Genomic DNA, 12,261 nt, shown 5'->3' with positions numbered 1-12,261 from the left:
CCGACCTTGCTGGAGGCTGGGATTCTCCGACCTTGTTGGGGGCTGGGATTCTCCGACCTTGCTGGAGGCTGGGATTCTCCGACCTTGCACGTGGCTGGGATTCTCCGACCTTGCATGTGACTGGGATTCTCCGACCTTGCTGGAGGCTGGGATTCTCCGACCTTGCTGGGGGCTGGGATTCTCCGACCTTGCTGGGGGCTGGGATTCTCCGACCTTGCTGGGGGCTGGGATTCTCCGACCTTGCTGGAGGCTGGGATTCTCCGACCTTGCTGGAGGCTGGTATTCTCCGACCTTGCTGGAGGCTGGGATTCTCCGACCTTGTTGGGGGCTGGGATTCTCCGACCTTGCTGGAGGCTGGGATTCTCCGACCTTGCTGGAGGCTGGGATTCTCCGACCTTGCACGTGACTGGGATTCTCCGACCTTGCTGGAGGCTGGGATTCTCCGACCTTGCTGGGGGCTGGGATTCTCCGACCTTGCTGGGGGCTGGGATTCTCCGACCTTGCTGGGGGCTGGGATTCTCCGACCTTGCTGGAGGCTGGGATTCTCCGACCTTGCTGGGGGCTGGGATTCTCCGACCTTGCCGGGGGCTGGGATTCTCCAACCTTGCTGGGGGCTGGGATTCTCTAACCTTGCTGGAGGCTGGGATTCTCCGACCTTGCTGGAGGCTGGGATTCTCCGACCTTGCTGGGGGCTGGGGTTCTCCGACCTTGCTGGGTGCTGGGATTCTCCGACCTTGCTGGGGGCTGGGATTCTCCGACCTTGCTGGGGGCTGGGATTCTCCGACCTTGCTGGGGGCTGGGATTCTCCGACCTTGCTGGGGGCTGGGATTCTCCGACCTTGCTGGAGGCTGGGATTCTCTGACCTTGCTGGGGGCTGGGATTCTCTGACCTTGCTGGGGGCTGGGATTCTCCGACCTTGCTGGGGACTGGGATTCTCCGACCTTGCTGGGGGCTGGGATTCTCCGACCTTGCTGGGGACTGGGATTCTCCGACCTTGCTGGGGACTGGGATTCTCCGACCTTGCTGGGGGCTGGGATTCTCCGACCTTGGTGGGGGCTGGGATTCTCCGACCTTGCTGGGGGCTGGGATTCTCCGACCTTGCTGGGGGCTGGGATTCTCCGACCTTGCTGGGGGCTGGGATTCTCCGACCTTGCTGGGGGCTGGGATTCTCCGACCTTGCTGGGGGCTGGGATTCTCCGACCTCGCTGGGGGCTGGGATTCTCCGACCTTGCTGGAGGCTGGGATTCTCCGACCTTGCTGGGGGCTGGGATTCTCCGACCTTGCTGGAGGCTGGGATTCTCCGACCTTGGTGGGGGCTGGGATTCTCCGACCTCGCTGGGAGCTGGGATTCTCCGACCTCGCTGGGTGCTGGGATTCTCCGACCTTGGTGGGGGCTGGGATTCTCCGACCTCGCTGGGGGCTGGGATTCTCCAACCTCGCTGGGGGCTGGGATTCTCCGACCTTGGTGGGGGCTGGGATTCTCCGACCTTGCTGGGGGGCTGGGATTCTCCGACCTTGCTGGAGGCTGGGATTCTCCGACCTTGCTGGGGGGCTGGGATTCTCCGACCTTCTCGGGGCGGGAGCAGGGATTCTCTGACCTTGTCAAGGGGGCTAGGATTATCTGACCTTGCCCCACAGCTGGGAATCACCGGTCCTGTTACAATGAATGGAATTTTGGCTGAGTGCCAAATTTTCCATACTCGCTGACAGCGGCGGGGAGACAGGGTGAAGGAGATCGGAGTATCCCACCCATGGTGGGATGAAAAGTGGATGAATAGCTTCTCTCTTTTCCTTTTCCTTGTTTGATGGTTTTTTTAGGAAAAGGATGCACGTGCCTTTTCAGTGAGTGTTTCATTATTGACAGGCCGTGATTGTAATATAACCCAGCAGACAGATTTTCTGAAGTTTGATAGAGATGGGGAGGAATTTTGTTGTACTTAAATACACATTCGAAGTTCACACCAGTAGAAAGGAGAAAGAGTCCAGAGAAATCAAAGGGTATGTACCATGAGTTTATAGATAAAGCAGCAGAATTAGGCCATTCAGCCCATCAAGTCTGCACCACCATTCAGTCATGGCCGATAAGAACTCCATTCTCCTGCTTTTTCCCCGTAACCTTTGATCCTCTTACCAATCAAGAACCTATCTATCTCTGTATTAAATATATTCAAAGACCTGGTCTCTGCAGCCTTCTGTGGTAACGAATTCCATAGATTCACCACCCTCTGGCTGAAGAGATTTCTCCTTATCTCGGTTCTAAAGGGTTGGCTCTTTATTCTGAGGCTGTGCCCTCGGATCTTAATTTTGCCTACTCGTGGAAACACCTTCCTCACACCCGCTCTATCCAGATCTTTCAGTATTCTGTAAGTTTCGGTGAGATTCCTCCTTCCCAATGAGTACAGACCCAGAGTCCTCAGATGCTAGTAGTCTGTAATTTGGTGATTAAGCTGGCTTCACGGTTGATTAGGCTGCCTTGCAACTTCCTTGCGGTTGTCCCAGTGCTTCTGATTTAAAGTTGTAGATGCTGATTTTGCTGTACTCTTGGAGAGGATAGTGTTGGTTTGAATTATTTTAACAGGCCTCAGTCTGCAGCAGGGGTTGGCTGATGCTGATGGTTAGCAAACAGCATTTGAAGCTTTCAAGGTGGGTTGGAGATAGAAAGAGGACGGAAGAACCCCACTTGGGTTTTCTCTGGGCAGTGTGTCAGCTCTTTGCCCTCGTACTGTTGGGCCTGTCACATGACCATCACCCAGTGATTCAGATATGGTCGTGACTAGTGTATTCCCCTTTACAACCTGACATGCCTGGAAATCCTCCTCCCACAGCAAGGATCCTGCTGTTGAAGTGATTGGGTTTAAGACATTCCCATTGTAGCTCTATGAGTTTGTGCCTGGGCTCTCCCATTCGGATAGGATCCTATTGTGAAAATGATCATTCTTAATGATTTGTCTCCACCAGTTGAATACCTTAGCTGAATTGTCTTTATGCTTTGCTAATGGGGATGTGTGTTTCACTCATAATCCCCAAGTCAAATCTCTACATGCAGAAGGAGGCCATTCGGCCCATTGAGCCTGCGCCAACGACAATCCCACCCAGGCCCTATCCCTGTAACCCCACATATTTACCCTCCTAATTCCATAACATTGAGGGGCAATTTAGCCAATCAACTTAACCTGTTTGGAGTGTGGGAGGAAACTGGAACACCCAGAGGAAATTCACGCAGACACATGGAGAAGTGCAAACTCCACACAAACAGTCACCCAAGACTGGAATTGAACCTGAGTCTCTAGTGCTGTGAGGCAGCAGTGCTAACCTATAGATGTGACAGCCTAAATGTTGTTTCCTTCAAGCAAAGCCAATAGTTTTGAGTGCAGGATGTCATGTATAAGAGTCTAATGTGAAATTATTTGAGGTACCATTTTTAAAGATATGCATAAATATGAATCAGCTACCGAGAACATCTTAGTGTCCCTGTAATATATTTAAAAGGGTTGCAGGTTGCTTTCAGAGCTGATCACATGGTTTGATGGTGATATCATTAGGGTGTTTGCGGAGGCTACTGTTTTACTTTCAGTTTTGTACTCTGCACTGCAGAGAACATCTCTTTCAATAAAACCTGTTGTGTGTGACTTTGAATCTACGTGTGCAAACCAAGTATTTTCTTTCTGTTAAAACCCTAACATAATTAGAACATTATATCTTCCAGCAGCTGCACTGTAACCTTATGTATTTCTACACAAAATTTTGAGAGGCATAGACAGAGTGGGTCGTCAGAGGCTTTTTCCTAGGCTGGAAGTGTCAAATACAAGGAGGCACAGGTTCAAGGTGAGAGGGAGAAAGTTTATGGGAGATGTGCGGAGGGAAGTTTTTCACGCAGAGCGTGGTGGGTGCCTGGAACGTGCTGCCAGAGGAGATGGTAGAAGCAGACATACTACCAACGTATAAGTGACATCGGACTGAGTACATGAGTAGGGAGGGAATAGAGGGATAGGAACAGAGTAAGGGCAGAAAGTTTTTTTTAATTTAGTTAGGGCATCATGATCGGCACAGGCTTGGAGGGCCCAAGGGTCGATTCCTATGCTGTACTTTTCTTTGTTCTTTTGTTCTTCCCTTCTGCCTTATGTAGAGTGAAATATGTGGCTGTGTTTGGTCTTCAAGAAAAGTTCTTACTTAATTACCTGATGGGCTGATGTAAATGTCAATCCATGGTTGAAGCAATTAATAATTCAAATTATCAATATATTTCCTGTGGTATTTTACATTTTTCAGAACTTGACAAGCAATGATTAATTTTATAGATGATCCCTATTGTGCAGTGTACTCTGCTAATAAATTATTACACGTATTTATTCTTTTTCACAACGCCATCCCTTAAAGAATTAGCCTTCACATTTGTTCCTGGCTTCAGTCGGAGTGCAGTTAGGTCTCACAAGTTTGCATAAATCATAGAATCCCTACAGTGCAGAAGAAGGCCATTTGGCCCATCAAGTCTGCACCGACCTCAATCCCATCCAGGCCCTGTCCCCGTAACCCCACATGTTTACCCTGCCAATCCCCCTGACGCTAGGGTCAATTTAGCCTGGCCAATCAACCTAACCCACACGTCTTTGGACTGTGGGGAGGAAGCCCACGCAGACATGGGGAGAACGTGCAAAACTCCGCACAGACAGCGACCCAAGGCTGGAATTGAACCCGGGTCCTTGGCGCCGTGAGGTAGCAGTGCTAACCACTGTGCCACCGTGTGGTTTATTTTGTGTTTAGAATGGTGAGCTATTGAATAGCTTCTTAATACATCGAATTATTGTGTAGAGGCTGGATAGTCAATTTGAATGGCTTCTTCATAAACGCCCATAAATGTCTAAAACCCCCTCTCAAAGCTGGCACAGGGTTCAATTCCAGCCTCGGGCGACTGTATGGAATTTGCATGTTCTCCCCGTGTCTGCGTGGGTTTCCTCCAGATGCTGGAGTTTCCTCCTACAGATCAAAAAAGTGTAGGTTAGGTGGATTAGCCAAGGGGAAAGTGAGGGATCACAGGAGCAAGGGAGAGAGCTTGGATATCAGAGAGTCAGTGCAGATTTGATGGGCTGATTGTCCTCCTTCTGCATTGTATGGATTCAACGATTGAATATTAGGGCGGCACATTGGCACAGTTGTTAGCACTGCTTCCTCACAGCGCCAGGAACCCAGGTTCAATTTTGGCCTTGAGCGACTGTGTGGAGTTTGCATGTTCTCCCCGTGTCTGCATGGGTTTGCACCGGAGGCTCCAGTTTCCTGCCACAATCCAAAGATTGTGTGGATTGGCCATGTCTCGGGATGTGTAGGTTGGAGGGATTAGTGGGCTGAATACTTGCAGTTATGGGAATAGGACCTGGGTGGGATGCTCTATCAGAGAGTTGGTATGGACTCAATGGGCCGAATGGCCTCTTTCAGCACTGCAGGGATTTTATGTAGGTCGCTTCATAAAATGCTTGGCTGAGCTTCACAGTTTAAAGTCCCAGGTGATTTTTTTTTCATTTGATTCTTTTCATGGCGTACCAATATCTGGTTTTCTTCTTGCAGCCCTGGACAAATTACGAGTGAATCACCTCTACCCACAGAGTCAAGTGGAGCTTGTCCAGTCTAACGTTGTGTTCGACATTAGTAGCCTAATGCTTTACGGTACCCAGGCCATTCCCATCCGCCTCAAAATCCTGCTGGATCGTCTGTTTAGCGTACTCAAGCAAGAAGAAGTACTCCAGATCTTACATTCTCTGGGATGGACACTCCAGGATTACATCCGCGGTTACATTCTGCAGGTAACACAGCATTGAAAATTACAGAGAGTTGGACCTATTTGAGATACTTCTTCAGTGTGGCACAGTGGTCAGCACTGCTGCCTTACAGCACCAGGAACCTGGGTTCAATTCTGGGCTGGGGCAGATTGTGTGGAGTTTGCATGTTCTCCCCGTGTCTGTGTGGGTTTCCTCCGGCTGCTCCAGTTTCCTCCCACAGTCCAGAGGACGTTCTGGTTAGGTGCATTGGCCATGATACACTCTCCTTCAGTGTTTCCAAACAGGCTAAATTCTCCCTCAGTAAACCCGGAGTATGGCGACTAGGGGATTTTCACTGTAACTTCACTGTAGTGTTAATATAAGCCTACATTGTGACACTAATAAATAAACTTTAAGCTTTAACTTAACTTCTGCTCTAGATGCAATTGGCAACTCAAGTGCAAAAAGAATTCACTTTAAAATGGTTTCTCCTCCCACAAGTTTCCAGTCAAACATTTTGGCTGAAATGAGCCAGTTAAAAGTTAGGCAGTGTTTTGCAACACTTTTTTCTCATGATTTTGAGTTAAATGTTGCACAATATTGTGGATTCCCTGAATCACCAACATCAAAGCCAGCTCAAAACAGTACTTGTGCTCTGCCTCACATCTCAGGGATAATTCCCGTACTCCCACCATGCGACCTCTTATGCAGCCACGGCACAGTGGTTAGCATTGCCAGGGTCTTGGGTTCGATTCCCGGCTCGGGTCACTGTCTGTGCGGAGTCTGCATGCTCTCCCTGTGTCTGCGTGGGTTTCCTCTGGGTGCTCCAGTTTCCTCCCACAGTCCAGAGATGTGCGGGTTAGATTGATTGGCCGTGCTAAATTGGCCTTTAGTGTCCTAGGATGTGTAGGTGAGAGGAATTAGCAGGGTAAATATGTTGGGTTGTGGAAATAGGGCCTGGGATGGGATTGTTGTGGTGCAGATTCGATAGGCCGAATGGCCTCCTTGTGCACTGTAGGGATTCTATGGTTTCGATGCTTTCAAAGGTAGCTAAGGGTTTTGGAGAATAAAAATGGAGTAAGCTTCAAGGTGAACAACCTATGGCCTTGATGCAGAGCTTCCCTGGTTTTATTGCCCACCCAGACTTACTGAGAAATAACCTAATGGCAGGGCCTTCCATTGGAAGCCCACCCTGCCATGCATTTACCTGTGTTTCACAGGCCCACCACACCAGCTCTTTACATTTCTCTACGTGGGTACCAGCTCCCGTCATCATAGCAGAAGTGGTACCCTCTTCCAGTTCCATCAGGAGTACCACGGCACAGGTGGCACGGTAGCACAGTGGTTAGCACTGCTGCTTCACAGCTCCAGGGTCCTGGGTTCAGTTCCCGGTTTGGGTCACTGACTGTGTGGGGTTTGCACATTCTCCTCATGTCTGCGTGGGTTTCGTCCGGGTGCTCTGGTTTCCTCCCATAGTCCAAAGATGTGCAAGTTAGGTTGATTAGCCATGCTAAGAAATTGCCCCTTAGTGTCTAAGGATGCGTAGGTTAGTGGGTATTATATGGGGGTAGGACCTTGGTCGGATTGTGTTTGGTGCAGACTCAAAGGACCTCCTTCTGCACTGTAGGGTTCTATGATTCTATGTTGACCATGCCACTAGTTAAATTCAGCCTCTAGACTTCACAGAATTCCAGAGGGTGAGTTCTCCTGATTTGCACTATTTTGGCTTTGTCAGTGGCAATTGAGGTGCAGACAACAGACTGGGAAAGAACCCTTGTTTGTATCCAAGAAGTCCGAGAATTTGGATGTCTGGGGCAGGGACACACATTTCCACGGTCATTTCCCATGACGGATTGATACATGTCACTAAATCCTGTAAATGTCCATTGAGCAGCAAATGGTAACTGACTGAATCGATTACCAGGAGACTCCCAACTGCTAATGCTAACATGGATTCTCTGTTGTAGGATGTTTTACAGACGGTAAATATTCTTCATGATGTAACTACTCTGTTAGATACAGGCACTCACCCAGATACATCTCAGAATTCTCACTCATCACTTCTGTGTCCATAGAAGCCCTACAGTGCAGAAGGAGGCCATGTGACCCATCGAGTCTGCACCCACCACAATCCCACCCAGGCCCTGTCCCCACAACTCCACCTAATCACCCTGCCAGTCCCCCTGATGCTAAGTGGCAATTTAGCATGGCCAATCAACCTAACCCGTACATCTTTGGCATATAGGAGGAAACCGGAGCACCCGGAGGAAACCCACGCAGACACGGGGAGAATGTACAATCTCCCCCCCAGACAGTGACCCAAGCTGGGAATTGAACCCGGTTCCCTGGCGCTGTGAGGCAGCAGTGCTAACCACTGTGCCACTCAACGAGTATGCCTTTGAATAGCACTTTGATGTTAATTGTACAAAATAAGAATAAGGTGGGGGGCATTCATTAGACAATTACTTGAGCACAATGAATAGAGAGTTATTGAGAGTGGTGCCACGGGCTAAAATGAGGAGTTACTATATTTGTGATGCTTTGCTTTGTGAATAAATCTAAAATTGAACCTCCTCCATTAATTGGCTGTCAGACATTTAAAATAAAAACAGAAAATGATGGAAAAACTCAGCAAGTCCAATAGTGTCTGTGGAGGGAGAAACGAAGTGAACACTTCGAGTCCGCGTGAGTCTGCTTAGAAGATCAACATCACCATTGACCAGAAACTGAAGTGGGCTGGCCATATAAAAACTGCAGTGACATGAGCAGGTCAGAGGGTGGGAATCCTGTGAGTAACTCACTTCCTGACTCCCCAGAGCCTGTCCACCATCCACAAGGCACAAGTCAGGAATGAGATGGAATACTCCCCACTTGCTTGGATGAGTGCAGCTCAAGAAGTTTGACAACATCCAACACTTGATTGGCACCCCTTCCACCAATATTCACTCCTTCCACCAGTGACACACAGTAGCTGCATTGTATACCATCTACAAGATGCACTATAGGAACTCACCAAGGCTGATTAGGCAGCACCTTCCAAACCTATGACCGCTACCATCCAGAAGGACAAGAGCAGCAGATTATTGGGAACACCACCAGTTGGAAGTTCCCCCCCAAACCACTCACTGACTTGGAATTATATCGCCCTTCCTTCACTGATATTGGGTCAAAATCCTGGAATGCCCTTCCTAACAGCACTGTGGGTGTACCTGCACCACATGGGGACTGCAGCGATTACAGAAAGCAGCTCACCCCTCCTTCCCGAGGGCAACTGGGGATGGACCATAAATGCTGGCCTGGCTAGCGACACACATATACTGTAAATGAATAAAAAATATTTTTAAGAAATTTTTACATTTGCCTTCCTCAGGGAGTGAATGATATGAATAAGCAGTCACCAATTAAGTGAGACAATGGAGTGGATTTTCCCATCCCGCCCGCCACAGGAGTTGTAGTGGGTGAGGGGCAAATGGTCCATTGACTTCAGGAGGGATTTTCCAGTTTCGGGGCTGGAAAATCCTGCCCCATATCACCTTCAGTGGTGAAAGTTTGAGTTGCAAGCTTCAAATATCCCACACAAGCCCAAATCCCCATCTTGACTCACAGATGAGCTTGGGACAGCTGCTTCTGTGACCATCTAAAGACAGAGTGTTTGTTACTAGATAATGTTTTGCTCAGTAATCTTCCACAAAGGAATTTTCACAGGAGGTGCTCAGTGAGTGCAGTTGATGATTCATCTCCAGAAAAACAAGAAACAATTCAATCGAAATGTCTGACTTTCAATGGTGAACACATTCATGGCACCGAAAATATTGCCTACTCGAAAGGCAAAATAATAAGTTAAACAGAATGGTGCCAACATTATCCAGAGCTGGCTCTAGGTTGTAACATTTCAGTAAAGTTCCTTTTATGGGATGCTATTCCATCAATGGCTCAGGGTAAGCTCTCGTTGATTTAATTTAGAGGCATTTACAGCCTCTACATTCCTTGGAGATCAGATGCAGATTTCACTGCATAAACTTGCAAATTTGTGTATTTTCAGATAGTCGCTACTTTATTTGGTTATGGTTTTTGGCTAACTTTTGTCACCAAGCAATATATTTTAGTTTGCTGAAGCAAGTTGGGAGAGTAATCTACAGGGAGGACACAGGAGGATATGTTTTTACATCCAATGGCAGGCCAATCTTTGTGGATGTGAGGAGTTGAAAGCCCCTGATAATAATGTCAGGCCGAGACGCCAAGGTCATCCACCCTCCATCAGGTTTCACCTGGGTGCGTTTGCAAGCGAGTGGGAGACCCTTCCCCCCATGCCCCAACTCTCTGCCTCCCTCATGACAGTTGTCAGATAAGGGGGGGGGGGGGGCGACACGGTGGCACAGTGGGTCAGTGCTGCTGCCTCACAGCACCAGAGACCTGGGTTCAATTCCCGTCTTGGGTCACTGTCTGTGTGGAGTCTGCACATTCTCCCCATGTCTGCGTGGGTTTCCTCTGGGTACTCCAGTTTCGTCCCACAGTCCAAAAGATGTACTGGTTAGCTGCATTGGCCACGTTAAATTGTACCTGAACAGGCACCAGAATGTGGCAACTAGGGAATTTTCACAGTAACTTCATTGTAGTGTTAATGGAAGCCTACTTGTGACATTAAGAAATAAACTTAAAAAAAAGTAAGCAATTGTAGGAAAATCCCAAAGAGACGAACCAGGATCTAATCTGTAAGTAATTTAAATCACACTAGACTAGAAGGTATGTCTTCCTATGGCTAATTGTGTGTTTAGCTAGGATAAAGTCAAGAGATGGAACCTTTGATATACTCACTGATCTTATGCTAAGTCTGCCATGCAAAGATTATGATGTGGAGATGTCAGCATTGGACTGGGGTAAACATAGTAAGAATCATAGAACCCTACAATGCAGAAAGAAGCCCTTTGGCCCATTGAGTCTGCACCGACCACAATCCCACCCAGGCCCTACCCCATCCCTGCACATTTACCCACTAATCCCTCTAACCTACACATCCCAGGACACTAAGGGGCAATTTTAACATGGCCAATCAACCTAACCTGCACATCTTTGGGAGGAAACCAGAGCACCTGGCGGAAACCCATGCAGACACGAGGAGAATATGCAAACTCCACACAGACAGCGACCCGAGCTGGGAATCGAACCCAGGACCCTGGAGCTGTGAAGCAGCAGTGCTAACCACTGTGGTGCCGTGCCACCCATAGCAAGAAGTCTCACAACACCGGGTTAAAGCCCAAATAAACCTGTTGGATTTTAACCTGGTATTGTGAGACTTCTTGCTATGCAAAGATTAGGCAGACGTTCAGTACACGCACACTGATGTCCTCACCAAATGGAGCCCGATGTAGTACAGCACACAAGGGTGCATGTGCACTGCGGGTGCCATTTTGGAATTCTGTGGGCACTTGCTACACCCAAAAAAATTGGGCATTAAGAAGCCCAAGTTCTTGTACCTAAGGTTCTGTTGTAAGAGAACATTACTGTCAGACAATTTGATAATTACAGCAAGGCAATCAGCTTAGTTCCCTATTCTGTTATCAAACACTGTGCAGTTAGTTTCACTGATCTATTTGCAGGGAACAACAACACTATTCCCTCACACCCATACCCCTGCCCTCCTTCTCCCCCCTCCCCCCCCGCCCCCTCCCACATTCTTCTCCAAGTTTGGTGTGGAATAGTTGGAAGGAAGAAAGGAAATTACATGAATCATCAACTAAAATGTGAAAAATCTTTGGATCAGTTGACAAAAATTTGGTCACTTCCCTCTCTAACAGACATTATTTTGGGTAAGTATGTGGGATTCCAGGGATAGGGTCTGGGTGGGATTGTTGGTGGTGAAAACTCGATGGGCTGAATGGCCTCCTTCTCCACTGTAGGGTAGCTTTATAGTCTAATTAACATTCCAAGCTAAAAACTGTTTTCATATCTGTCTTTAAGGCAAGGTTTAGAATTCTCCCGATTTACTTTAAGGATGATTTTATGACCTAGCAAAACAAAAAATGTTATTTAGAAAAAAAAGTGACCAAATTTTTGTCAACTGATCCAAACATTTTTCACATTTCACTTTATGATTCATATAATTTCCTTTCTTCCTTCCAACTATTCCAACTTTAATTTGAAGCTTTCGCACGTTACTAGTTAGCAACCTTTCCCTTCATTGTTTAGCTGTTTACTGGAGACCACTTACATCAACTGACAACTGATTGTTGGGAAGGGGTTGTGTATAGTACGAGATATCAAATTGGGAGGAACTGCCAACTATGTGGAAAAAAGACTAATCAAACAAAAACTATCTGGGTGTATTAGGGAGTTGGGTTGTGTTCAATTGTTCAATCGTCCTGCGTTTGGCTGTGTGAGTTTGGTTACTAACTGATCTATATGCTCACTGTGCTGTATTGGTTAAGCTTGGGTGTGGACTCTGAGTAAAGGATAAAAGACACCACAGAAACTAGTGGAATCTCGAGCTGGGGTAAAAGCATGGTTGGAATGA

General features: G+C 47.7%; 1 protein-coding gene across 1 annotated transcript in view; it reads left to right on the top strand.

Annotated features, from left to right (window-relative positions):
• bnc1 (basonuclin zinc finger protein 1) overlaps positions 1 to 12,261 on the top strand; it is a 108,877-nt gene that overhangs the window by 62,874 nt on the left and 33,742 nt on the right. Inside the window, exon 3 of the mRNA XM_080214004.1 lies at positions 5,560 to 5,795. Within this exon, the coding sequence (XP_080070130.1) occupies positions 5,560 to 5,795 (236 nt within the window). The remainder of the gene's footprint in view (positions 1 to 5,559; positions 5,796 to 12,261) is intronic.

The sequence above is a fragment of the Carcharhinus amblyrhynchos genome, chromosome 28 (assembly GCF_965287045.1).
Source record: "Carcharhinus amblyrhynchos chromosome 28, sCarAmb.v2.hapA, whole genome shotgun sequence".
Taxonomy (NCBI): Eukaryota; Metazoa; Chordata; class Chondrichthyes; order Carcharhiniformes; family Carcharhinidae; genus Carcharhinus; species Carcharhinus amblyrhynchos.
The sequence above is the reverse complement of the archived record's forward strand: the minus strand, read 5'-3'. Positions and strand labels throughout refer to the sequence as shown.